Consider the following 26,478-nt stretch of genomic DNA (forward strand, 5'->3'; position numbering starts at 1 on the left):
AGTGTTTTTTAAAACAATATTTGGTTTAACGGTTAGTAGGCCAAATAATTGCAGTATTTTGAAAAAAAATTAGTTTTAGGAATTCTCATCTGATATGTAACTCATGACCACAGTGATCATTTTAGCAGTTGTAAGCAAATTTTCATCTTGCAAGTGCCTTCTCCTTTATTTTCCTAAGAATACTGATTTATACCTGAGATAGCCAGGTTTTTGACTCCAGGCATTTATTTAATGTGGAGTCTCTAGATGAAGGGGAAAAATTCCCTACTGTATGTATGCAGAAGATAGGCTATTAGTATTTAAGTATTTAAACACATTTCTCTTTAAATATTTTTTTATAATTATGAAAAGAGAACACATTTGTTGTAGAATACCTGAAATGTGCAGGAAAGTGCAAAGAAGAGAAAAATCTGATATTTTGTGGTATTTGTCTTTTTATTCCTCATATATGTGAATGTTTTTAATAAAATTAGACTTATAAAATATGCTTCTCAGCCTCCTTTTTTCTGTTAATAATATTTATAATTTGAAAATGCATGTTTAGTATCACATATTTCTTTGAAAACATTAATAGTTGCATAATAACTTCAAACTCTTATGTCACTTTATTTAACCATTCCTTTGTTTTTTAAGTGGGAAGGTCAGTTTTTGAGTTGGGGTAGGGTTAGAGTCATGTGAGTGAACAGGAGACATCCAGGATTCCTCCCACATTTCTTCTTCAGGTAACTAGGATAGATGCTGGTGTCATTTATTAATATAGGGACTATACAAAGGAAGAGCAAATTTGCTCGAAGCTTTGTTTTGGGGATAGAGAATTTGACGTGCCTGTGGGCCACTAGGGAGAAATGTCTGTCGGGCAGATGGATAGTTGAAGCTAAGAAGAGAGATCTGCACTAGAGAGATGAATCTACGGATCACTGGCACTAGATTTTGGCATCAACCACAGACCAAAAATCTGCTGCCTTAGGAGATCCCACGGTGGAGAAGAGGGCCAAGGATAGACCCCCTGGGGAGTGTCAGTGGTCAAGTGTTCGGAGGGATGCAGAGAAGCATGTGAAAGAGACAGAGCACCAGAACTGCAGAGAAGGTGGCATTGTGGTTGCTGAAAGAAGAGAAGAAAAGAGGGATGGACAGTAGTGTCCTGAGTCATGTTACAGAGGTGTGGGAGGAGACCCACTGGCAAGTGTCTATTGGGTTTGACAATTAGAAGGTCATCAGTGAGAGGAGTTTCAAGGGAGTGGTGGGGACAGAAGGAGGGAGTGGCAGGGGAATAGTGGGTGAGGAAATGTGTGTGGTAGATAGAGCTGGAAGGGCAGAGGTGGGTCGGATATGTGGAAGGAAAGTTTTGTTTTTACTAGGTATAGACCTGGACAGCTTTATGTGCTGATGAGAAGGGCCCAGCTGAAAGAGATTGAAGTTGCTGGAGGAGGGGGGTTGATGATCAAGCAGAGGACCAGAGGAGAGTGATGGGTTTGGAGCAGAGGTGGAGGGATTAAGCTTGGATAGGAGGGAGATGGTTTCACTGAGAAAGCATAGGGTAGATGGGAGTAGTTGCTGGCACGGTGGGGGTCGGTGGCAGTAGCTCAGTTTTCTCAAGACATTGGCCAAGAATGAGGCAGATTGGGTGGGAGATGGGCTTGAGGGCGGTGTCAAGATTTGGAATATCTGTGGTGGGGAGTAGGGGGTGGATGGACCGAAGCCCAGAGAATGACCATAGCAGCACTGTGGTTCCCTAGATACGATGATTTATGCATGGTTGCACGAATCCCCACCAAAGTTCCAGGGAAAGGAAGAGAGAAGTCTCTTGACTGCTTGCATCCTCAGGGGAGTCTTCCCTGATGTCGGAAGTTAAATTTCTTTATTATAGGTTCTCATAGCTCTGTTCTTTTCTTCTAGTACTCATTAGAGTTGTAGTTTTGCATTTGGTTGTTGCAATTATTATTTTAATTATAAAAATTTAGACAGTGAGGCGGCGGGGCAGGGGCTGGCACCTCCCGCAGCAGCCATGGCGTATACGGGCCTCACCGTGCCTCTCATCGTGATGAGCGTGTTCTGGGGCTCGTCGGCTTCCTGGTGCCCTGGTTCATCCCTAAGGGTCCCAACCGGGGAGTTATCATCACCATGTTGGTGACCTGTTCCGTTTGCTGCTATCTCTTTTGGCTGATTGCAATTCTGGCCCAACTCAACCCTCTCTTTGGACCGCAGTTGAAAAATGAAACCATCTGGTACCTCAAGCATCATTGGCCTTGAGTAAGAAGACCTGCTCGCCAGTGCTCAGTCATTGAGGTCACGAAGAGAACTCCTTTAGATGCAAAATCACCTCCATACCCAGACCACCTTCCTTGACTCGCCCAATTTGGCTGTCAGCTGCCTTAAACGTTCCCACCACATTTGAATATCTTATTCTACAATGCAGTATTTTTTCCTGTCACCTTTTTTACACTTTGATGAATGATGTGCCTATTGAATCTAAACTGTGCTGCCTCTATAAAATGTTTATGTACTGTTTGGAGATAGAAAGTGCTGTTCTTTTGAGAAATAACATTACTCTCTCCTTGGAAACTGTGGATCTGAAGATGGCTCCTGCCTGCTCACAACGTGAGAATCAGTGAAGTGTTTAAAAACTGTTACATGACAGTAAGACTCCAGTGGGGCAGTCAGTAGGAGAACATGTTCAGAGGGAAAAATCTGTCCCACCAGAATTATACCAAAGTATATTTTCGGGATGAATTTCTTATTTCTGCCCTCCTTTGGAATAAATTATTTTTCTGCTCTCTAAAAAAAAAAAAAAAAAAAAAAAAATTTACTTTCCCCGGTTACTGAAAGCTCTGAGGAAAGATATGTCTGATTTTGCTTACCACTGTAGTGTCTGGCACCTCGTAGCTACTCGGTAAATGTTTGTTGAATTTAATGAATCAAATACAGTGGTTCTCGGGCTTCCCTGGTGGCGCAGTGGTTGAGAATCTGCCTGCTAATGCAGGGGACATGGGTTCGAGCCCTGGTCTGGGAGGATCCCACATGCCACGGAGCAACTAGGCCCGTGAGCCACGACTACTGAGCCTGCGCTTCTGGAGCCTGTGCTCCGCAACAAGAGAGGCCGCGATAGAGGCCCGCGCACCGCAATGAAGAGTGGCCCCCACTTGCCACAACTAGAGAAAGCCCTGGCACAGAAACGAAGACCCAACACAGCAAAAATAAATAAATTAATTAAAAAAAAATACAGTGGTTCTCAACCTTTTAAATCTGCCCCAGCACACCTGTGGAATATTACTTGCTTTCATCTGAACCGTTATTGACTGCCCTGAGGCTTCCTGAGGGAGGGCAGGTGTCAGGTAGTGTGGGGTGGTGGTTAATAGATCACAGGCCCCGGAATGAGAATGCCTGGGCTCATATCCCAGCCCCACCTCTCACCAGCTTCGTGACCTTGGGCAAATTCTTAATCTGTGGCCCAGTGTCCTCATCTGAAAAGTGTGGCTAGTAATAGTACCTACCCCATGGGGTTGTCATGAATCTTGCATGAGAGTTCACGGAAAGCTTGTAGAACAGCATGTGATATGTAGAAGTTACTTATTACTGCTAGTGGTTTGAAAAAGCCTCCCAAGTAATTCTGATAATCATTCCTGAGACTCCATATATTAAATATTGGTCTTCAGGGAAACTGGGAAGACATCCCTGGACTGTGATGGCATCCTCAAACAAAACCACTCTTGGTCTTGTAGGAGTATCAATAAGAAATAGTAGGAATGTCACGTGACTACAGTTGACCCTTGAACGACTCCAGGGGCTAGGAACACCTACGTTCTGGCACGGTGGAAAATAAATCTTCGTGTAATTTGTAGCCCTCCATGACCTTGATTCCTCCATATCTTCAGATTCAGCCAACTGCGGATGGTGTAGTACTGTATGTATTTACTAATGAAACATATCTGTGTGTAAGTAGACCCACGCAGTTCAACCCCGTGTTCAAGGGTCAGCTGTAGTCATTTTGGTAGCCATCCTGGCTGCAGGATGAGGGATGAGTGGATGCTGTCTGCTTTTACACATGCTGTGGTAAACTTGATTTTCTGTCTCCCTTGCAGAGGAGGTGGCCAAGTTGGAGAAGCACTTGATGCTTCTCCGACAGGAGTATGTCAAGCTGCAGAAGAAATTGGCAGAGACAGAGAAGAGATGCACCCTTTTGGCTGCGCAAGCAAACAAGGAAAGCAGCAAAGAGTCCTTCATCAGCCGCCTGCTGACGATTGTGGCCGACCTGTACGAGCAGGAGCAGTATAGGTGAGCTCCTGGCACTGGGCCAGTTTGGGGAAGCAAGCCCTTTTGCTTTATTCACAGGCTACATTGCAGCTTCTCCTCTTACTGACTTTCTTCCCAAGTTTATTTCTCTCTACTAGTTGACCAGCCTTTAGTCTCTGGAATGTAGGCCCCTTGAGGCAAGATTTTGTCTCTTTTGTTTGCTGCTTATATTCAGTACAGAGTATAGGAGTGATGGTGATAGATAGCATCGCTGGTATAGATAGGAATTAGCTTACAGGTGCAGGGATTCAGAGGGGAGAGGTCGCTTTCTCTTGAGCTGGTCAAAGAGGGCTTCTTGGAACTAGTGGGTAGTGTAGCATGATGGTTGAGGGCGGACTTTGGAGCCACACAGCCTGTGTTAGAAGCTCAGCTGGCCACTTACTGGCTATGTGACCTGGAGCTATATGACATGCCTCAGCCTCCTAATCTGTAAAATGGGGATAATAATACAACTGTTTACCTTAGGGTTGTTGTGAGGATTAAATTAATAAAATACTGTTTAAGCACTTAGAACAACAGTCTAGCATATAGTAAGTGCTCAGTTTTTAATTGTTATTAAATGAGTTTTGAGGTAAAGGTTAAAGGCTGAGTAGGATTTAATAGATAAAGACAGTGATATTACTAGTAGAGAGAGTGGCTGAGAATAGGCTCAAACATGGGAACATGTGGAGGATTTAGAGGACAGTGAGGGGCCCATTTTAGGGTACATGTCCATGTAGGGGAGCACTGGGAGAGGTGGGTAAGGTAGGGTGGATTGGGGATGCCAAGGTGAGGAATTTGGATTTGATCCTCTAGGAAGTGTGGAACAGTGTTTTTGAGTTATAGGACTATCATAATCAAAGTGGTGTTTTAGGCAGATTAGTCTGGTAACATCGTATAGATGAAATTATAAAAAGACAAGAGCAGCCATGATGTTGTCGTAAATAGTCCAGACCGGAAGTGATGAAGGACTGAGCTGGGATGTGGATGTGGAAAAGAAACATGGACATGAATGTGTGTGGAAGGAAGGATTTGCCTACTAGGGAGAAGGATGATTGGATTAGATGATTAAGTAAAATTTTGAAATTATGACATTTAAAATAGATCAAAATCCAGGATTGCCATCTACCATCTTAATCATTTCTAAAAGAAAAGAAAAAATTAATACCAAAAAAATAGGAAGTACATACTCTGAGTAAAGGACAGGGCTTTCTTTAAATCTAATGGATGTATCTACTTGTAAAATATAGTTCATTGTTTTTTTTTCTTTTCGCCCTCCTCTTTTTCCCATGGACAAGTGAAAACTTTGTTTCCGTTGGCCCCAGGAAGCCTGGCATTTCTATTACAGACACAGCTGTCCCACTGTCCAAGGCTCTTACCCATTAGAATTCCCATAATTTACTTTCTGTAATACGTAACAGTTGATTGCATTCCTTTTTAAAAAATATTTATTTAATTAATTAATATTTAATTAATTAATTTTTGGCTGCACTGGGTCTTTTTTGCTGTGCGCAGGCTTTCTCTAGTTGCAGACTGCGAGAGGGGGCTGCTCTTCATTGGGGTGCGTGGGCTTCTCCTTGCAGTAGCTTCTCTTGTTGTGGAGCACGGGCTCTAGGTGCGCAGGCTCAGTAGTTGTGGCTCGTGGACTCTAGAGCGCAGGCTCAGTAGTTGTGGCACACAGGCTTAGTTGCTCCACGGCATGTGGGATCTTCCCGGACCAGGGCTCAAACCTGTGTCCCCTGCATTGGCAGGCGGATTCTTAACCACTGCACCACCAGGGGAAGTCCCTGATTGCATTCTTATACTGTATTCCTTCTAGGAGACTGGGAATGAGACTGGGCAGTTATCTCTTCTGGCCACTTTTTACCTGGTCGGCTATGGTATGATCCCATGGTTCTGGTGGGTCTCTCTTCCTCTTCTAAAACCTGTCCTTTATCAAAAGAAGGCTGAATACCTTTGTTATCTACAATTGATAATCAGATGAGGAATGGAGACTTCAAAGAGGACTTACCTGTTGAGATGGGATAAGTGAAACTGGAATATCAATTTCTGAAGCAGATGCTCTTTTACCAAGATGTGTGGGGGGGGAATACTTTGTCCCATGAACATGCATTTTGTTGAATTTAAATAGTGTTTTTATGTGTATTTCAGTAATTGGAATAACTGAAGGGTCAGTGTTAAAATTTTTAAATTGAGTGATGTGGAAGAAATTGGTGCATTTCTTTTATTCTTACTTAAGTTCAGGAGGAGGCTTTGGTCCCATAAGACAGTTAAAAATGATGGTTATATGTAGTTATTTACTACCATTTTTTTAGCAAACAAGCTTATAATTTTTCCTATTAAAGTGTTTGATTGAGACACTCTAGCAAGAAGCTCTTTATTTATGTTTCCTCTCCAGTTGTTACATCCTAGCATCCATATTTTAAAAGGAAATGCCTTTAGTTGACTAGGATGAAATTTTAAAAAAATTGCTAGCCTCCTAATTGTTTCTGCATAGAGTCCTCATAGACTTGACCTGTCCAATTTTACATTTTTGAATCATATTTTTAAAAACTATTATTATTAGAGATTAGTGAAATCCTTATATTTATTTCCTTTTGAGATGTTAAGACTACAGAAGAAAAAGTTTTGACTTGACATTCATGAATAATAGTAGGAATTTTATAGAAACATTCATTTTTATAATTTTGTGGCTAAAGTCAGGTTTGTGGCAGAAACAGTAAACAGTGACTGTTCATTTACATTATTAGAATTTAATACTTTACAAATAAATTTAGAGTGTAAAAATTATTTGTGCTTTGTTTTCATTATAATTTTTAAACCTTATCATAGGATATAATATGAGACAGTTTTATCTTCCATTTAAAATAGAATATCAATTGTATTTCTTCTTTATTGATAGTGTTTTGTGTTAACAGTATTTTCTAATAGTTTGAAATAATAAGTACCCTATTACTCTTTTGATCTAACATAATTAGTTGCAACTTGGTTAGTTCTTTAATAGAAGTAGAATTGATATGCTTACATAATTATAAAGTATGTTCTAGACAGTGCTTTTGTGGGGTAAAATGTGTTTGCATCAAGCGTTGTATAGAAGCAGTATTATGTTTGCATCTCCTTTTAAGTGGATGAGTCAATTCATGTAATAGTTTTTTCTTTCTTTCTCTCTTTTTCTCTCTCCTCCCTCCCTCCCTCCCTTTCTCTCTCTCCCTTTCTTTCTTTCCTTCCTTCCTTCCTTCCTTCCTTTCTCTCTCTCTCTCTCTCTCTCTCTCCCCCCCTCCCCCCCCTTCCTCTCTCCCTCTCTCCCTCTCTCTGAATTTAGTTTCTGAAACCTTTCCAGCCTAACAAATTATTTTCAACGGGAATATAAAAATAAAAAGACATGCAGATACAAGCAGGGTGATGCTGATTCATGCCTGTGGATTGCTGCCAGCGCTGCCATCTGGCACATGCTTGTGTCAGCCCAGTAGGTCACCCTTAGGTTTTTGTTAACTGCCCAGATGCTTTCCCACCTTGACATCTGACATTTCAGAGTTAAAAATAAATAACTATTTGGAAAGCTCTTTTCATGTAGTGGTAAGTCATACATATGGAAACATGTTTGAAAACAAGATTTCTCTCATCCCATTTCTTTATAAATGGTTGAGTAAAAAATGGCCAATAATAGGTCTGAATGTTTCTGGTGAGAACAGGAGTGTAGATATTGGGTTTCATATTCTTGACTGCTTTGTCAAAGCTAATTTGTTCATGGTTTTTGGTTTAACCTTGCTTGAGCATTAATATAGTGTGGAGCATTGCAGCACTGTAGTCTCAGAGCTGTCATCACAATCTTTAATCTTTCTATCTCTCTCTCCTGATGATTAATCTTGATTTTTTTTCCTTCATAAAACCTCTTCTCTTTATATGAATATTAATAATCCTGTGTATTGATAACTTGTAGGTTCACCATCTTGTGGGTGACATTAGGGAATGTCTTTGAAAGCAGAACATCCCACGTGAACTAAAGCTAGAAGTTAGAAATAGAAAACGTGTCTAGCAACATATTGTAAATATGAGCCATCAGAATTCAGTGGTAGCATAGAGAAATAATTCTGCTGTGATTTTTTTTTCTTTTGCAGATGTATGTTGATCAGTCAGTACTCATATATTTATCAGCTGTGAATCCTAGCTACACCTAGTTATAATGACATTTTATATCTGTGGGTATTTTTCTTCATCAGTGATCTGAAGATAAAGGTTGGGGGCAGGCACATCAATGCTCACAAGTTTGTCCTGGCGGCCCGCAGTGACAGCTGGAGTCTGGCCAGTTTGTCTTCCACCGAGGAGCTGGACCTGTCAGGTGAGCCTCTGATGGGCTGGGGACTCAAAACTCCCAGCACAAGAACACTTGGCAGAAGGTTATGGTGTGTAATTTTGAAATATTTGTGGTTTAATGAACGTAGAATACTTTTCTTACAAATTGATGGTGACCATAAACTAGTTAAATAATTGGTGAACCAGTAGGTTGTACTTTGTGGACACTTCTGTTTAATGTCTGGCTGATAAATCATAAATATTTGAGGATTCACAGTATTCTTAGAATTTATAAAATAAGAATATCCAGAAACTCTTTTCATATAGTAGTATGTTATAAATATGGGAGCATGTGTAGAGAAAAATTTTTCTTCCACTCTAAGAAAAAGTCCTGCTGCTGTTCAGTTGCTTAAAATTTAATCATAGCTGCCAAAAGTACTTTTCCTGGTCTATAAGAACTGAATTCAGAAGTAACATTTATTCCAAAGAATAAGAATATTCTTTCTTTAACATCAAAGGATGACCATCAGTCTTTAGGATTTGAATAAGTGCATTGAGCTGTTTAATGTTATTATTTAATTGTTTTATGCCACAGTATGTTGTGTAGAATTTGGGTAAATATGGTGGTTAAGTAAACTTAAAAACATAGTTTTCAAAAGTTGATTTCAAAATTGCATTTTCACTTAGTACTTGCCTAACAGCTGCTTAAAAAAAATAAAAAGAGCAAATTTTGAATTTAATTCTGATATTAATAATCAAGAGAATTATAATGTGGTAAGGAGCATACCCAGGCATTAAGATATGCGTTACTTGCAGAAGTGATTGTGTGGAAAGTCTGATTTATGTCTTTGTTCAAAAGGTTTGCCAATTCAGAAGGTACTGTTTTCCATGTGTAGTGTTAGGAACACTGAGATGGTTATAACACCATCCTTGCCATACAGAGCGCATACTCTGTTGGAGGAAATGGGCTGATAACAAATCATTTAAGGCCAGGGCTGTATATACAGTAGTATAATGGCTTTATGTCTAAGGTACAGAAGAGACTGACTTGGGCTGATAAGGAACGTGTCAGAGGTGGCTAACACCTGAGCAGTGTTGCACAGGTTAAATAAGCATTTATCTCAAGAATTTAGGGGGTAAATTGTCTGATGCTTCTCCACTGTGAGTGAACTCTGTCTCATGATCATTTCTGGGATTTAACCTGAGGTCTGTAATTCATAGCTGTAAACACACAAATATTCATACATGCATATACATGAGCATATGCATTCATGCCTATAACTAAAACATCTACTTGGGAAACGGTCTTTACTGGAAGGACACCAGTCCACATGATTGAAATCTGAACAGTTTTTCTTTTTTAAAAGTAAAGTCTTTTGAAGCCTTATATCTTTGACCCCATATAACACAATTATGAATAACTTTTAAAACCCATTGGATCATGAGGTGTTCTTCACAGTGCATGATAGGATCTTGATTACATGAACAGGTAGTTTTCAAAGACTAGTAGAGATAATAAAATATTGAAAATATTCAACTTTGTTAGAAAAAAGTTTAGAATAAGTTACCACCTTTTGATACCTACAGTATCAAAAATTGATGATCCCGGGCTTCCCTGGTGGCGCAGTGGTTGAGAGTCCGCTTGCCAATGCAGGGGACACGGGTTCGTGCCCCGGTCCGGGAAGATCCCACATGCCGTGGAGCGGCTGGGCCCATGAGCCGTGGCCGCTGGGCCTGTGCGTCCGGAGCCTGTGCCCCGCAACGGGAAAGGCCACAATGGTGAGAGGCCTGCGTACCACAAAAAAAAAAAAAAAAAAAAAAAAAATTGATGATCCCAGTAGTTGTGAGGCTCATGGAATTGGTGGTATTCTTGCACATTGCCAGTCACATTGTAAATGGGTATGAAGGATTTAGAAAACAGTTAGACAGCTGAGCTATAAAATAGTCATACTTTTTTTTTTTCACCTCATCATTTGACTTCTGTCAGATGGATTCTGTTATAGGTAATTCAGACAGTGTAAATGTTTATCATGGTAAATGTAGCTGTGAAATATTGCATACAACCAAAATGAATGAGTGGGAAAAATAAAATATGACTGCTCCCCAGAACAAATAAAATTACGTAAGAACACAGAAAATTGCATTAATTAATTAATTGCAAAATTGCATTAAACATTGCACTTAAAATTTTGCTTTTACTTTTTTAGTACATTAGAACATTTAAGAGCTGCTTTAACACTATCTGTGACTATCTGACCACAAGATTGGATCACTGAGAAGCAGGAGATTTTCTAGAGTTTAGGAAGGTATAATGTTAATGCCTTTAAATGTCCCTGAACATGCCTCCTGCTGTAAATAATCAGCATGGTTTGATCCGGGCTACAAGGTTTGCTTTCAGGAGTGAGCGGCTGCAGAGTCAATGTTTCTGGTGGCTTTGGTAAATCAGGCATCTACTAAGATAGCTGTAGTGGAGCTTATGGTATCTTTTCTTTTTTTTTTTTAAGCGTTTTAAAATTTTATTTATTTACTTTTGGCTGCCTTGGGTCTTCCTTGCTGCGCGTGGGCTTTCTCTAGTTGAGGCGAGCGGGGGCTACTCTTCGTTGTGGTACGCGGGCTTCTCATTGTGGTGGCTTCTCTTGCTGCAGAGCACAGGCTCTAGGCGCCCGGGCTCTAGGTGCCCAGGCTTCGGGAGTTGTGGCTCTCGGGCTCTGGAGCACAGGCTCAGTAGTTGTAGTGCATGGGCTTAGTTGCTCTGCGGCATGTGGGATCTTCCCGGACCAGGGCTCAAACCCGTGTCCCCTGCATTGGCAGGCGGATTCTTAACCACTGCACCACCAGGGAAGCCCATCTTTACTTTTCTTTATAAAGTTTATCTTTGAAGGGTTCCAAGGAGGTGGTTGCATTTGTGGACCTGTTCATGTTTGTGTGTCTTGTGCAGAGTCCTGCTGAGTTGCCTGGGTGGGCATGGGTGTGATTACCTAAATCTGGGCTTGCAGCAACTGAAACTGCCTGAGAAGCCTGTGTGTTATACGATACCTGGAAGCACTACTGCCCATGGCTGCCTCACGCCTGAGGGAGATTGGAAATAGGCTCTTGTAAACAAGTGTATAAATAGCGTAAAAGCTGTGTTTTAAATGGTTGAACCTTTTCCACACTCATGAACTTAATAAAATCATTTTATGAATTTATTGGTATTTTGTTTCTTCAGAATTAGTCCATTAATATCACAAATGCTGAGTGGCAGGCACTTTTCAAGGTACTAGGGTTATAGCAGTGAACAAAATTAAATTCGTATTTGTATGGAACTTACATTCTTAGAGTGACATCCTAAGTCTCACATTTTCTTTGGAGGTTCTTGTGTAACTGATATTTCTTAAAATTCAAAATAAGCACAACTTTAATTCTATTAATTGTTATAAGAATTTTAGCACATGTTGATGAAGATACAGTAGGCATTATATACCAAGTGTTTAAAATGTATTTGGGTACATGAAAGTTTTCTTAAATCATACCTTGTTCAAAAAAGTAAAATATTGGGCTTCCCTGGTGGCGCAGTGGTTGAGAGTCCGCCTGCCAATGCAGAGGACACGGGTTCGTGCCCCGGTCCGGGAGGATCCTGCGTGCTGCGGAGCGGCTGGGCCCGTGAGCCGTGGCCGCTGAGCCTGTGCGTTCGGAGCCTGTGCTCTGCAATGGGAGAGGCCACAACAGTGAGAGGCCCGCGTACCGCAAAAAAAAAAAAAAAAGTAAAATATTTTGCGCTTGATATGATGCAGTGACAAAGGCACAATCACTTCTGTAGGATTCTTGCCATAAATGCATGACCTCAATCTAATTATGGGAAAGCATCAAACTAACCCAAATTGAGGAACATTCCACAGAATAACTGGCCAGTATTACTCAAATATGTTAAGGTCATGAAAGACAAGATAAGATTAAGGAACTGTTAGAGATTGGAGGAGACTAAGGAGACATGATAATGAAATGCAGTGTGGTACCTCAATTGGATTCTGGCCCATAAAAAGGACATTACTGGGATAATTGGCAAAGTTTGTAATTAGTTAATAGTATTGTATCGGTCCTAGTCACCTGGTTTTAATAATTGTGCTATGGTTATGTAAGATGCTAATATTAGGGGAAGATGGGTAGAGGGTATACGGGAACTCTACAACTGTTTTGTTAAGTCTGAAATTGTTTCAAAATATAAAGGTCAAAAGTATAAATTTGCTTTTTATTTATTGGTTATTTTAAGTATAAAGATGTTTATAAAGATACTGACTGATCAACTGGGAAGAGAAAGAATATAACTGTTAGCTCAACACAGTACAACAAATCTTGATGCACGATATTTCACTTCTTTATGAAGTAAAGCAGTTTGCTTCAGGCTAAGTGGTTTGTTTATAGCCTCTCTATAGCACTTCAGTAATAGCAGCTGACACTGAGCAGTTCCAATGCTGTAGAATGGCTGTTTTGAAGCTAGAATTTCTTGCATGCTTCCTCCAGCAAAGATCTTATGGTTCCCTGGCATGAGAGTTTATGGTGAGTCATTCAGCTTTCCTGGAATGTGTCCTGTGTCCTGTCAAGCCATTCCAAAAACAGAAAGCATCCTCCTTCCCTCCTTTTCAGTCCAGTTAGGAAAACTACGCACCAAAGCACAGACCTGGGAGGTTGCACTGTGCAGTGGAAGGAGCATAGGGTCCCAGACTCTGTGCTCAGGCACACTAAGGTGCTCCAGCAAACTCACAGGGACAATGGTATCTGTTAGATACCATGTGAACTGCTAGTTCTAGGTTGTTCAGTTTCAGTATTTTGAAGATATCTATGGTGGTTTAAAATATGTCCATAAATTATTTGTTATTCCTCCCTTCAAAGGAGGATCCTGATTCCATTCCTCTTAAGTATAGGCTGACTGAGCTTGTAATTGATAACATGTTACTGCAGAGATAGGTTCTTTGAAGGCATTGTGACTTCTTCCTTGCTCTGTCTTTTGGATTGCTCACTTTGGAAGAAGTTAGCTGCTGTGTCATGAGGACACTCAAACAGCCTTGTGGCCTCCTGCTAACAGCTGAGACCCCCTCCCAGAGATTTTCTTAGAGCTTCAGTTAATCTGTGTTATGTCCCCTTACTCAACCCTAACATGGCTTTTGTGTTTTTCTCTCTAATCTCTGTTTATGCTAAATTTGTCTGTGTGTTGGTTTAAAATAGTCTGTTTTAATAATGATCATAGGAAATTTTTGTATAGCAATTAACATGTGGTGGTAGTTTACAGGTATTAACTCATTTATCTTTAGAATAACACTTTGAGGTAAGTACTATTGTTTATTCCCTCTTATAGATGAGGAATATATGGTCATCTACATATTGAGCAATATATGCTTCCATCTATTGGCTAGTGTAAATAATGTTGCAGTGAATATTGGTGTGCAAATCTCTCTTCAGGAGCCTGCTTTCAGTTCTCTTGGGTACATACCCAGAAGTGGGATTGCTGGATCATATAGTAGTTTTATTTTAAATTTTCAAGGAACTGTTTTCTATACAGTCTGCACCATTTTACATTTCCCCCAGCAGTGCACAAGGGTTCCAATTTCTCCACATCCTCACCAATACTTGTTGTTTACTGTGTTTTGTTTTGTTTTGATAGAGGCTATTCTACCGGATGTGAAGTGGTAAAGACTTGTTCGTTATGTTTAGTTTGCAGTAGTTTGCTGATGATGTATCTAGATATGATTTTCTTCTTGTTTAGGGTACTCTGATCTTGAATCTAAAAATTTAGGTCTGTCACCAAATTAGGAAAGGACCATCATTTCTTCATTATTTTTCTTCCTTGATCTCTTTCTTTCTGAGACTCCAGTAGTAGACCCTTTGTTACTATCCAGCAGGTCTCTTTGAGGCTCTCTCTTTTTTTTTTTCTCCCAACCTTTTTTTTTTCTGTTCTTCAGATAGGATAAATTCTACTGATCTATCTTCAGGTTTACTGACTTTGCACTGCTGTTTTCATTCTGCTCTTGAGCCCACTGAGTATGTTTTTATTATACATATCATATTTTTCATTTCTGTAATTTCTATTTCTTATAATTTATATGCTGAAAATTTTTCTTTTAATTTCAAGTGTGTTTCCCTTTACCTTCTGGAGCATAGTTATACTAGATGTCTTCAAGTCTTTCATAAGTTCAGTATCTGGGTCATCTTGACGTTATCTTTTCCCTTGAAAAACGGTCATATTTTCCAAATGTTTTTCTTTATCAAATGATTTTGAATTGTATCCTGGACATTGCCATTATGTTGTGTAGGCTTTGGTCCTGTGTCATCCTCTGGAAAATGCTAAGGCTCCTTAGGTGCAAACTGCAGCTTCTGTTTCACCTTCTGTGGGTGGTGGTTCAAATATCACTTCAGTTCTTAAAGCTGGGCTAGGACTGTTCTGTGCATCAGTGGCTTAGAGGTGAGCCTGAGGCCTTGTGGCTTGTACACAGAATTAGGAGATCTCCTTCTCTGGTTCTCTTCACTCTGGGACTCTCCCCTGAGCCTTCAGTGCCCTGGGGGCTCCTTTTCCTGGTTCATCTGACCAGAAAGGTGGAGTTTTTATTGGCGTTTTAGGCATCCTCGTGGTCACTATGGCAGTGTTCCTCCTGGACAAGTCTACCCTCAGGACAAAGCCATAAAGGGAAAAAAAACAATGGAGAAGCTTGTCCAGTGCAATTGCTTCTTCAAGTTTTGCCTCCCCCTGCAATTCAGATGCTTTTGTTTATTTTCAGAATCCTCTGGTAGCTGTTTTTGGTACACTGTCTACAGTTTTTAGCTATAATCAGTTACAGTAGCATGGGTTGTCACACTGCCATAACAGAACTAGACCCTGTATACTTTTATTCCTTTTTGACACTGGGATTATTTTGAAGTACGATATGGGGTTTATTTTTATTTCCAAGAAGTTATATTTAAGGGTACATCCTTAAACTGACTAAAGAGGATGTTTATACTGATAAAAGATGCAGTCTATGGGAATTCCCTGGTGGTCCAGTGGTTAGGACTCGGTGCTTTCACTGCTGGGGCCCGGTTTCAATCCCTGGTGGGGAACTAAGATCCTGCAAGTCCTGCAGTGTGGCAAAAAAAAAAAAAAAAGATACAGTCTATCATGATTTTTAAATTTTATGAGCTAAAAACTTTTTGTAAAGGGCATGAAGAAAAAAATAGTTGGAAACTCAAAGACAAACCAGAGTCACAGTAGGAGATTCAAAACACCTTTCTCAGATTTGACAGATTGAATGGAGGATTTAAGTAACAAAATTAATTTCCTCAGTATACTTCATTTAATGGCTACTTGCGTACAGATAAGTTTATTCCCATTCTTTCCAAATGTCTTATAAAACATTTATCTGAAATCAGACCAAAAAAAAAAAAAAACCCAACTAGGTCACAGAAAATTTCAAGTTCTCCAAAAGAAAATTTCAAGTTTTCCAAAGCATGACAATATGCATCGTGGACTACAGTGAAGTCGGAAGGTTAGGTGTTACCTTCTTTTCATCCTTGCAGTCACAGATTTTTACCAGCTTCTGCGCTGGGCCTGATGAGAGGGTGACGGCTTCTAGCAGCAGATATACCAGGCAAGTCATGGATGCCAACTGGTTTCACTTCTCAGAGTCTAATCTTTTTAAAGGTAATTTCTGGTTTATGGGGTCATCTGACTTTTATAGCCACTTGCTTACGTAGATTGGAAGCAGATAGACTGAATCGCTTGCCTAAAAGTACACAGTTGGAAGCACATACCCTTCTGGTTCATTGTTCTCTGCCCACCTTATACCACGGGCTGCTTAGTCTGAGTCTCAAAATGGATCTATTCTCAGTTTATTTTGGAGATTAAGGGAAGAGTCAAGGCAGGAGTGGGAAAATTTGGCGATCACTTGGATCTTATTTTATTTGAAATTTTGAGGGCTTCCAGGACGTCCCTGCTGATGTGGTTTTTAAGAAAACTAAAAAAAAAAAAAAAGAAAAGAAAACTAGATTTTGGTTTATCAACCGTACAGGTCAAATTTATTTGTTTGGACAATTGGGGTAAGAGTTATTAAAGGAAACCAGCCAAATTTTAAAACAAAATTAATTAAACTACCACAGAGAAGATATTTGAGGGTTGTGGTGTTGGGGATGCTCTCATCATTAGGCATAAGCTATCTTTCCAAGATAAGGCTGTATGAGCCAAGTAGTGGTATACGGGCAGACCTCGGAGATATTGCAGGTTCAGTCCCAGACCACTGCCATCAAGAGCAAAAATTGTAACAAAGTGAGTCACATGAATTTTTTGTTTTCCCAGTGCATGTAATGCTATGTTTACACATAGCCTATTAAGTGTGCATTGCCATTATGTCTAAAAAAACAATGTACATACCTTAATTTAAAAATACCTTATGGCTAAAAATTTCTAACCATCATCTGATAACACAGGGTTACCACAAACCTTCAATTTGTGAAAAAACACTATCTGCAAAGTGAGATAAAGTGAAGTGTAATAAAATGAGGTCTGCCTGTACACAACTTTGGCATTTTTGGTGACTCTGGACAAATTGCATGGCCTACATATTTTTTCTTTTCATTAGGAGACTACTGAGGCATTAAACCCAGTTTACAAAGCTAGCTTAGAATTTCACTGTTTCAAGATCTACTTTGTATACCTTAGACAGCTTAGTTGAAGTACTTCTTCAAGTAAATTGTTTAAAGAAATCAAATTAGATTTTCATCTGATTTTAAAATGTTTTTCTCTCTCTTAAGACATTTACAAAAGTATTATTACTACATTGGCAGGTAAGAGAGAAAAGAAAAAAAAAATAGACCTTAACCTAATCACTGTTAGCATTTTGATGCATTATTTTTCACTGTTTTTTTCCCCGCCAATTACACCTTTTTTTTTCTCCTTTTACTATCTGGCTACTTAAGGGGGTGATGGTGAATTAATGTGGTTGCAAGTTAATCAGGGGCCTTCAGTTTCACTCACTTGACATTACTGTCTTCAACCCTCTCCTCCCCACTAGAGTTGGAAGAGAGGGGTTAGTAAGAACCATTCAGTTGTTGCCTAATTACTAAGTTAATGGGATGTTCCTGTTGCATGTTCTACCTTTCCTAGGTAATCAAGAATTGAGTATAGTTTCTTAAACCTTAGCAAGCATCAAAGTCACATGAAGGACTTGTTAAAACACAAATGCTGGGCCCCACTCTTATAGTTTCTGACTTAATAGATCAGGGTGGGCCTGATAATAAGACTTTCTCACACTTTCCCAGATAATGCTGATTCTGTTAGCCCAGGCCCACAGTTGAGAACTATTGGTGTGTAGACCATGATTTTTTGAGTGATCCTCTGACCATCACTGACCTCCTTCTGATAACCAAGAGTTGATTTTAGTTGAAATCATAATTTAGATATTGTACATTATGATTTTCATCCCAAGCATTTCCCCGAGTTGCTGTAAAGCATTTTAACTGAAAAAACTACACAAGTAATGTATGTTCATTAAATAAAAATCAGGGAGAAAAGAAGCTAAAAGAAAAATTAGTTACAAATTCCTCCAGGTCAATACTTTTAGTGTATATCTTTCCAGTCTCTCAATAGATAGACAGACAGACAGATGGACAGTCTTTCTGTGGTCATACCACCCAGAATGTCTTCGATTTTGTCTGATCTTGGAAGTTAAGTAGGGTCAGACTTGGTTAGTACTTGGATGGAAGACAGACACAAAACTGTGTGTGTGTGTGTGTGTGTGTGTGTGTGTGTGTATGTGTATACACACATATATACACAGACAAATATATCTAACAAAAGTGAGATCATTTAATACATGTATTTTTAGTTATGTAGTTTTTTTACTTGCTATGTAGTGAATATCTTTTTATGTTGAATATAGATCTAAATAATTTTAATTGATGCAACATTTTCCAGTTTATACTCTAATTTATTTAATTAGTTCTCTTAAGAGTTTTGCTCCAGTTTTTCATTATTAAAAATAATACTGCATTGACTATCTTATGTTTCTCTGTATTTGCTTAGTTATTTTCTTAGGATAATAATCTACATGTATGATTGCTGTGTCAAAGGTTATGCACTTCCCTGGCAGTCCAGTGGTTAAGACTCTGCTCTTCCACTGCAGCACAGCCAAAGGAAAAAAAAAAATGTTATGCACTTCTAAGAATCTTTGCTAGTCTGAGAAACAAAAAAAGTATTCTAGTTTAAGTTTATATTTAATTATCAGTAAGGTTTATTGGCCATTTTATTTCTTTGTGAATTACCTGTTTATATCCATTGCTGATATTTCCATTGAGTGTCCATCTTCTCATTTTTATTTGTAAGATCTTTTTATTAGAATGTAAACTCTTTGCCATATGTTTAAAATAGTTTCCCCCAGTTTATTTGACTTATATCTTTTTTTTTGCGGTACGCGGGCCTCTCACCGCTGTGGCCTCTCCCGTCGCGGAGCACAGGCTCCGGACGCGCAGGCCCAGCGGCCTTGGCTCACGGGCCCAGCCACTCCGCGGCATGTGGGATCTTCCCGGACAGGGGCACGAACCCGCGTCCCCTGTATCGGCAGGCGGACTCTCAATCACTGCGCCACCAGGGAAGCCCTGACTTATATCTTTAATAGGTTCATTTTCCCCACCTGCTGCCCCGTGCAGAATTCTTAACACTTTTCTGGAGTCAGATGGTACCCAAAATGCTTAATTACCATTTTTAATGCCTGTGTGATATTTCTTTGAGTGGGGTCTACCAGAATTTAGTTTATTATCCTCAACTTTTAGGGGTCCTCGAGAAGGCCTGAGTGTGTCATCTGTGCTTTGTTTTCAAAGTTTTTCTACTTCTTTTCTTTAACCAGATGCTAACCCTGAGGTGACCATGACAATGCTTCGCTGGATCTATACGGATGAGTTGGAGTTCAGAGAAGATGATGTGTTCCTGACTGAGCTGATGAAACTAGCTAATCGGTTTCAGCTACAGCTCCTTAGGGAGAGGCAAGTCACAGCAGATATATTCAAGCACCTCAGATGGTGGTGGCTGAGCTTTAATTATGCCAAGCTCTGGGAAAACAGCTGCTTCTGCTAATGTAAATAACTTTTGCAAGGTGTTCTTTTAAACGCAGTAGTGGGGAGAGAATTCTATCTCCCTTGCTTTGTGTTATCTTGTAAGCTAAATTTTGCCAAAGCTTTTAGGTATTCTGTTCTTTCACTGGTTTATTACCTGAGATTACATAGCTGTGTGAACTGATGAACTGAATATGAAATAATATAATCCAATGTCCAACGCCTCAACTTTCCCTCCTATACCATTTCCTTTTGACATTTTATTCTACTTTCTGATATATCTACTTAGAAGGAGTTCTTGGTCATATTCTCTTGTTAGAAACACATTAATGACTAAATTAGTACATGAGAATCTGCTTCAGTAAGTTTCATAGTGTTTCTGAGGTCTCACTTCATTTGTTAACTGCTTTTTAGGTTTAGTCTCCTATGTTTTTTATATTGCATTTTCTCTGTTGCTCTCCCGAGTTGGCCTTTATAACAACAGAAAACAAAATGTTCACCAGACGATATCAAGCAAAATGCCCTTTAGTTTTTGTTGGAGATATGGCCCTTGGTAGTCAGCTTGGTAGATGGAGCGTCTTTTTATGTCACTTAGTAATCTTTTGTATTCTGCATGCGTGAAGGAATGGCTTTTTTCCTGGGTGGGTGGAGAGGTAGTTTCAGCTATCAAGAGGCATTCCACTTGTTGTGTTGCCCTCAGTGAGTCAAGAGAGACCTTGCTACTAGAGCTGCTTGTTCTGTTTTCTTTATGAGGCTGATGTTTCCCCTGAGATGGCCCACTGGGCCCCACATGAGACAAGTACACAGGTTACTCCTGACTGTCTGTGATTGATGTGGGCTTGAGTGCATTTTAATACCTAAATCCAATAAGTAAAAAAAAAAATCAAACAAGCAGGTCTAAGGTTTGTAGGTACATACAGTATTAGGTTAGCAAAGATAACTTTACTGTCAGGGCCTTTCTTTGGGTGAGTTTTTGAATCATCTGAGAGTGAAATGAGAATAATTTTGATTAGATTGAGTGTGATTTATATCTACTTTTTCCCCCCCAGATTTCCTGAGCTTTTTCCCATTGACCTTGTCAAACTTGCTTGTAAATTAAATTGCTTTGATAAAAGTGCCCTGCAAAAAAAAAAAAAAAAGTGCCCTGCAGTTTGGAGTAGTTTAGATAATTGTAATCTGTGTAATGGATTCTTTAATTAGAATGTTTGTTGTTTATTGACTGATTAGGCTTCATAACTGTCAACATGACCAGATGCTCAATGTTGTATTGTTGGATGTGGGCATTAAGTTTATCTGTCATGGCTTTGTTAAGGGCTGGGATGGAAGAGACCCAGTAGCGGGTTCAATTGTTGGCTTTTGAAAGGTCACAGAGCGCCCACTGCTGTCTGCAGGAGAAATTACACATTTGAAATAGTAAGTGAAAGGGCCCCAACACAAATGTGTGCAGTTAAATGTGAAGCCGGTGTTGATCATTTTTGTAATGTAGGGGTCTTGGTGGTTTGGGAATGCTATCACCAGTTTGATGAAAAGGAGGTTTTGGGCATAAGCATTATCAGGAAAATACTCTTAAAAAAGGAGAGAATTAATGGTGTATGCTAACAACTGACAGTTTGTATAATTTTTTCCTGATTATTAACTACGTATTCAGTTCATGGTATTTAGAAAGTATAGAATGATATAAAGAAAAAAAGTAAATCGTCTAATTCAACCACTGTTAACCTTTTGCTGTTCATTCTTTCAGTAATTTTTCTGCCTTATGTTCATACACGGGATTGATAAAAAACTAGACAGGAGTTTGTGGGACGCTTGAGTATATGCTTGACTTTGTACTTTAAAAATTAGGTTTATCATTTTTGTGCATCTGTGTCCTTTTTGTACTCTAAAATTAAAAATGTATATTAACAGCAACAAAATCCCTTTAGAGGAAAGTTAGTCTGCCTTGCTACTTTTCAAAGAGAAGATGTGAACTGAGAATCTGAGTTTTTAGATATAATTACATGTTCTTCAGTTGTGTAAATCATGTCAGTTACTATTTATAGGCTATCCAAATAGTGAATGTCACTCTGGGGATCCCAGAATTTAGTGAAAATGAAGTGTCTGCCAGTGGTAACAAAACATCTGTCTTCATGAAACATAGTTGAGTATCTTGATAGAGTGTATTTTGGCAGTAGTAAGGAGGGGAATAGAATTTTCAGACTCTCAGCATTTGTCTGTAAAAATGCTTTGTAAAGTCAGTACTCCCTGAGATCACACCATGTTTTAGGACATTAGGATATTTGTCATTGTAAAAGTGGTAAAAGTTTCACATACCTGAAAAGAGGACTTTTCTCCTGGAATGCTCTGATTTCATAGCCTGGGTCAGAATAACTTCAAACATTGCTGTCAGTCTGCTAATAGTTTGGGGAAACTAGTGGTACAGACAGCAGAGGCTCAGAAATAGAACATTGTTATTCATTATTATAGTAACTTATTTAGATATTGTGACAATTTGAGTTAAAAGTGCCCTGGGGGAGATGCTTCTTCACACCAAGCTGTGTAGCTTAAAAACAAAGCACTTAAGCACAGGTCTTGGAATAAAATGGGTACCTGCATTTACTGCCAGATGGAGAAATGACTCCATGATTATTCTTGCTCCTAGCCTAAGGTCTCATTTGTGAGGTTTAGAAAGTTTGTTCCCCCTTCTTCCCAGGTCTTTCTCATGACTTTCCTCCTCTCCTCCCTCATCTCCCACTCTCCACTTGGTATCCAAACCTCACCTGTTAGAATTGGGAGTTATCCGCTAGCCAATCAGTTATTCTTATTTATAGTAATACTGAAACCCATTCTTATTAGTTATTAAATTATGCAGCTTCCTTGAGAAGGACCTCAGCTTTCAAGCAAGCATACCTCCTATGTACCTCAGACTGTGCAAGGCTTACATAGTTTTCCTTTATCTTGGAAAACACACAGAGATCCCCTAAACCTCTGAGATAGAGTAATGTCTCACAGGGGAGGAGGTGGGGTCACAGGGAGCTTGTGTAGTTTGGCCCCTCAAATTCCGTGGGCCTCAACTCAGGTCTTTCTCACCTCACGGTTCACTTTGCGTTCAGCACTGTATGCTGCCCTTGTGATCAGAACATGGTTTTTGTGGGAGCTGGGGACAGAAGCAGCGGTGGGGTGTCAGGGAATACCTGATGCCACATTAGGCCTCTCGACTGCCCTTGGAGGTGAACCTGATTTGTAGGGAGATGTTCAGGCAAAGGAGATGGGAGGGCCGTGTCACCTGCCTCCTTCCCCCGGGCCCTGTGCTGTGGAGACCCACCAAGGTTTCCAGGAATTCTGGGGCAGTGGAAGTGTGGGCCTTCCCAGTGCTACATCTTCTAGTCTAGGACATGCGTGTGCCTGCTCTGTGCTGCCAGAGGCCTGCGTGCAGCCCTCTCTTCCCTGACGTAGTTGGGACTCTCTTAGTGATTGTGAGAGTCTTGTTATTGTTGCTGTTGTTGTTGTCATGTTGTTACCAGGCTCTATGGGACATCCGTTGTAGCCAGTTCTTCTCTGTCTGGTGTACTATAGTTTGACTCTTAATTGTTTCTATACATGATAGATTTTTAAAGTGGGCTTTCTAAAATCAGCTTTATTGAGTTATAATTCACATACCATATAGATCACCATTTGGGGAAGACTTTTAAGGAGGTGTTCATTTATTGAGGCATAGAGCCTCATATTTGAAGTGATTTCTAAGCCACACTGGTTGCGTGACAGAGTTATGCTTGTGGGAACTGCAAACGTGTCCCATACAATTAAACATCAAGGGACTGAATTTGATGCATTGCGTGTTTGATATTACAATTGCCTGTGTGGTATGATTACTGAGTTTCACGTGATTACTTTCAAGGCAGTTGGGGGGTTAAGCTTAACATATTTATTTACAGATTATTTTGGTTCTGACCAGAATGAGCAATATAATAATGAAATTCTAGGACTTATAAAATACAGTGGGCTTCCCTGGTGGCGCAGTGGTTGAGAGTCCGCCTGCCGATGCAGGGGACATGGGTTCGTGCCCCGGTCCGGGAAGATCCCACATGCTGCAGAGCGGCTGGGCCCGTGAGCCATGGCTGCTGAGCCTGCGCGTCCGGAGCCTGTGCTCCTCAACGGGAGAGGCCACAAAAGTGAGAGGCCTGTGTACTGCAAAAAAAAAAAAAAAAATTATATATATATATATATATATATATATATATATATATATATATATAGTAACTCAGCTACAATTCATTCGTAGCTGCTTTGCTTAAACCTTAGGCTTTAGTGCTGTTGGACATGGCCAGGCAGTACACAGATTATTGCTTTGGTTTGTTTGTTTATGAATAAATTGGTCCTAATAATACTGTTGATCATTAAAATTGTCTCGTAGATGTGAGAAGGGTGTGATGTCCCTGGTGAATGTCAGGAACTGTATCCGCTTCTATCAGACTGCGGAGGAGCTGAATGCCAGCACGCTGATGAACTACTGTGCAGAAATTATTGCAAGTCATTGGGTGAGTGTGAGACTGAGAGGTGTGGAGAAGCACCTTCACTGGAAGTCAGAAGACTGGGGCTTGGGACCTGGTTCCATAGAAAGATACCTCTCTTGCCCCTCACTTCCTCTTATAACAAAATTGAAGGCTAAGTAGTCGCAGTAGATGATCTGTGAGATTCCTTTGGGCTCTAAAAGTCTCATAATTCTGATTTCGGAGTAGAGGAGCAGAAGATAGCTCAGGTCAAGAAGCAGGCTTGGAACGGAGGGACACAGGCCTGCTTTACCCTCCATCTGCAGGAGTGGCAGCTGAGCCCTGGGAGCGGGTGCTGCTGTAGGGCCAGCAGGCCTGCCGTGCTCGTGCTCGTGCTCGTGCTTGGCAGCACCCCTTCCGGGATTTCCCTGCCTTCTCATTGTGTGGAGGGTGTTGTTAAATTTACATATGCCCTTCTTAGGTAGCTTTCATCATAAAGACAGGTCTTGCATTTCTTTGTTGTTGTCTGTTTTGCGTTTTTCAGAAAATCATGGCTAGGGCTATGTTTATAACCTAGTTTCTGCAAATTGTTCGGTACTCAACAGCATTATGAGAAAAAGTGTCTTAAAGAACTGGATTTTAAAGAATTAAAACAGGAACGGTAACCTTTCTGCTAAAGTAGGTAGAAACTTAGAGATCTGCAACAGTAGAGAGCGATGGTGACTCAGTGGACTGAGTTGTTTGTGGAAGTTCTGACTAATTCTGTACCTGTCTTCTGTGTGGGGTTGAAGGGGAGGACTCTGTTCTCACGGGGAGGGATCCTTGTGACTTCGTCCTTGTGGAGTGTCCGTGTTGCCTGTGCTTTACCGTCTCACCCAGAGGCAGGGCAGTGCTGTGGTGAAGAGTCCTCGCTCGGCAGGTGGGCCTCTGGGCTCCAGATCCCGGCTTGGCCGTTCACTCATTGTGCGAGCTGGGCACGCTAATTAGCCTCTTTATGCTTTACTTTCTTCATCTGTGAATGGGGATAATAATAGTACCTACCTCATAGGGTTTTCGTGAGGATTAAATGAGTTGGGAAATGTTAAGCCCTTTAAAATAGGGCCAGACACATTCCAAGGGCTTCTTAAGAAATGTCAGTTGTCGTTATTGTTGATATGTTGAATCTGTTCTGCTTTTCACTGTCTTTTTAATCCTTAGGATGACTTACGAAAGGAGGACTTCAGCAGCATGAGTGCTCAGTTGTTATACAAAATGATCAAGTCCAAGACTGAGTACCCATTACATAAAGCTATCAAAGTGGAGAGAGAAGATGTGGTCTTCCTTTATCTAATTGAAATGGATTCACAGGTACTATACCTTTTCCCCAAACTATACCTCTCTTGTTCTTCTCTACAGTGCTCCTCACTTTCTCTGAGCCATTGCTGGCACAGTTTTTTTTTGTTGCAGTACGCGGGCCTCTCACTGTTGTGGCCTCTCCCGTTGCGGAGCACAGGCTCCCAACGCGCAGGCTCAGCGGCCATGGCTCACGGGCCCAGCTGCTCCGCGGCATGTGGGATCTTCCCGGACCGGGGCACGAACCCGTGTCCCCTGCATCGGCAGGCGGACTCTCAACCGCTGCGCCACCAGGGAAGCCCATCTGGCACAGTCTTTAATGTACATATTTCTACTAGTAGTTTGTCCAAGGCAGTCTGAGCTTATCCTGTCATGCTTCTCAGTATTCTTCCAGCCTCTACCCATTGCCCACTTCCAAAGACACGTCCACATTTTTAGATAGTTGTTACAGCAGTACTTAACTTCCAGGTACCAAAATCTGCTTTAGTTTTTCTTTTGCTACTGTAAGAAATTACCACAAATCTAGTGGCTTAAAACAACACAAATTTATTATCTTATAGTTTTGTAGCTTAGAAGTCCAGTACAGGCATCACCCATCTAGAAGTCAAGGTGTTGGCAGGCTGTGTTCCTTTCTGGAGGCTCTAGGGAAGCCTGCGTGTTTGGGTTGTTGGCAGAATTCAGTTCCTTGTGATTATAGGACCAACGTCCCCATTTTCTTCTGGCTATCAGCTGAGTCAGGGCCATTCTCAGCTTCTAGAGGCCACCACATTTCCTTAGCCTGCGGCCCCCTTCCTCTGTCTTCAAAGCCAATAGTGGCAAATCAAGTCTTTCTCGTGTCACAACTGCCTGACCTACTCTTCTGCTTCCCTCTTTCACTTTTAAGGACTCATGGGATTAGATAGATTGGGCCCTCCTGGATAGTCCAGGGACACTGTCCCCATCTCAGGGTCCTCAACCGTAATCACATCTGCCAAGTGCCTTTCTTTGTGTGAGGTGACATAGTCACAGGTTCGGGGGGTTAGGACGTGGACATCTTTGGGGCTGTCGTTCTGCTTACTGCACCGCCTTA

The 26,478-nt window shown here is 40.6% G+C and overlaps 2 protein-coding genes across 5 annotated transcripts in view; both read left to right on the forward strand.

Moving 5' to 3' along the window:
- ANKFY1 (ankyrin repeat and FYVE domain containing 1) overlaps positions 1–26,478 on the forward strand; it is a 79,257-nt gene that overhangs the window by 13,853 nt on the left and 38,926 nt on the right. For 3 of the 4 annotated variants that reach the window (XM_060133670.1, XM_060133669.1, XM_060133671.1), the window contains exons 2-6: positions 4,080–4,272; positions 8,490–8,608; positions 19,407–19,542; positions 24,002–24,125; positions 25,275–25,424. In XM_060133670.1, the coding sequence (XP_059989653.1) occupies positions 4,080–4,272; positions 8,490–8,608; positions 19,407–19,542; positions 24,002–24,125; positions 25,275–25,424 (722 nt within the window). Of the gene's footprint in view, positions 1–4,079; positions 4,273–8,489; positions 8,609–19,406; positions 19,543–24,001; positions 24,126–25,274; positions 25,425–26,478 lie in introns of those variants that run through there. The other variant, XM_060133672.1, reaches the window with a different exon arrangement.
- On the forward strand, positions 2,006–2,702 carry LOC132510940 (V-type proton ATPase subunit e 1-like). The gene is given in 2 exon segments (XM_060133520.1): positions 2,006–2,057; positions 2,060–2,702. Coding segments are annotated over 2 exon segments (243 nt in total). The 3' UTR covers positions 2,251–2,702.

This window comes from Lagenorhynchus albirostris, chromosome 20 (assembly GCF_949774975.1).
Source record: "Lagenorhynchus albirostris chromosome 20, mLagAlb1.1, whole genome shotgun sequence".
In the NCBI taxonomy this organism is placed as follows: Eukaryota; Metazoa; Chordata; class Mammalia; order Artiodactyla; family Delphinidae; genus Lagenorhynchus; species Lagenorhynchus albirostris.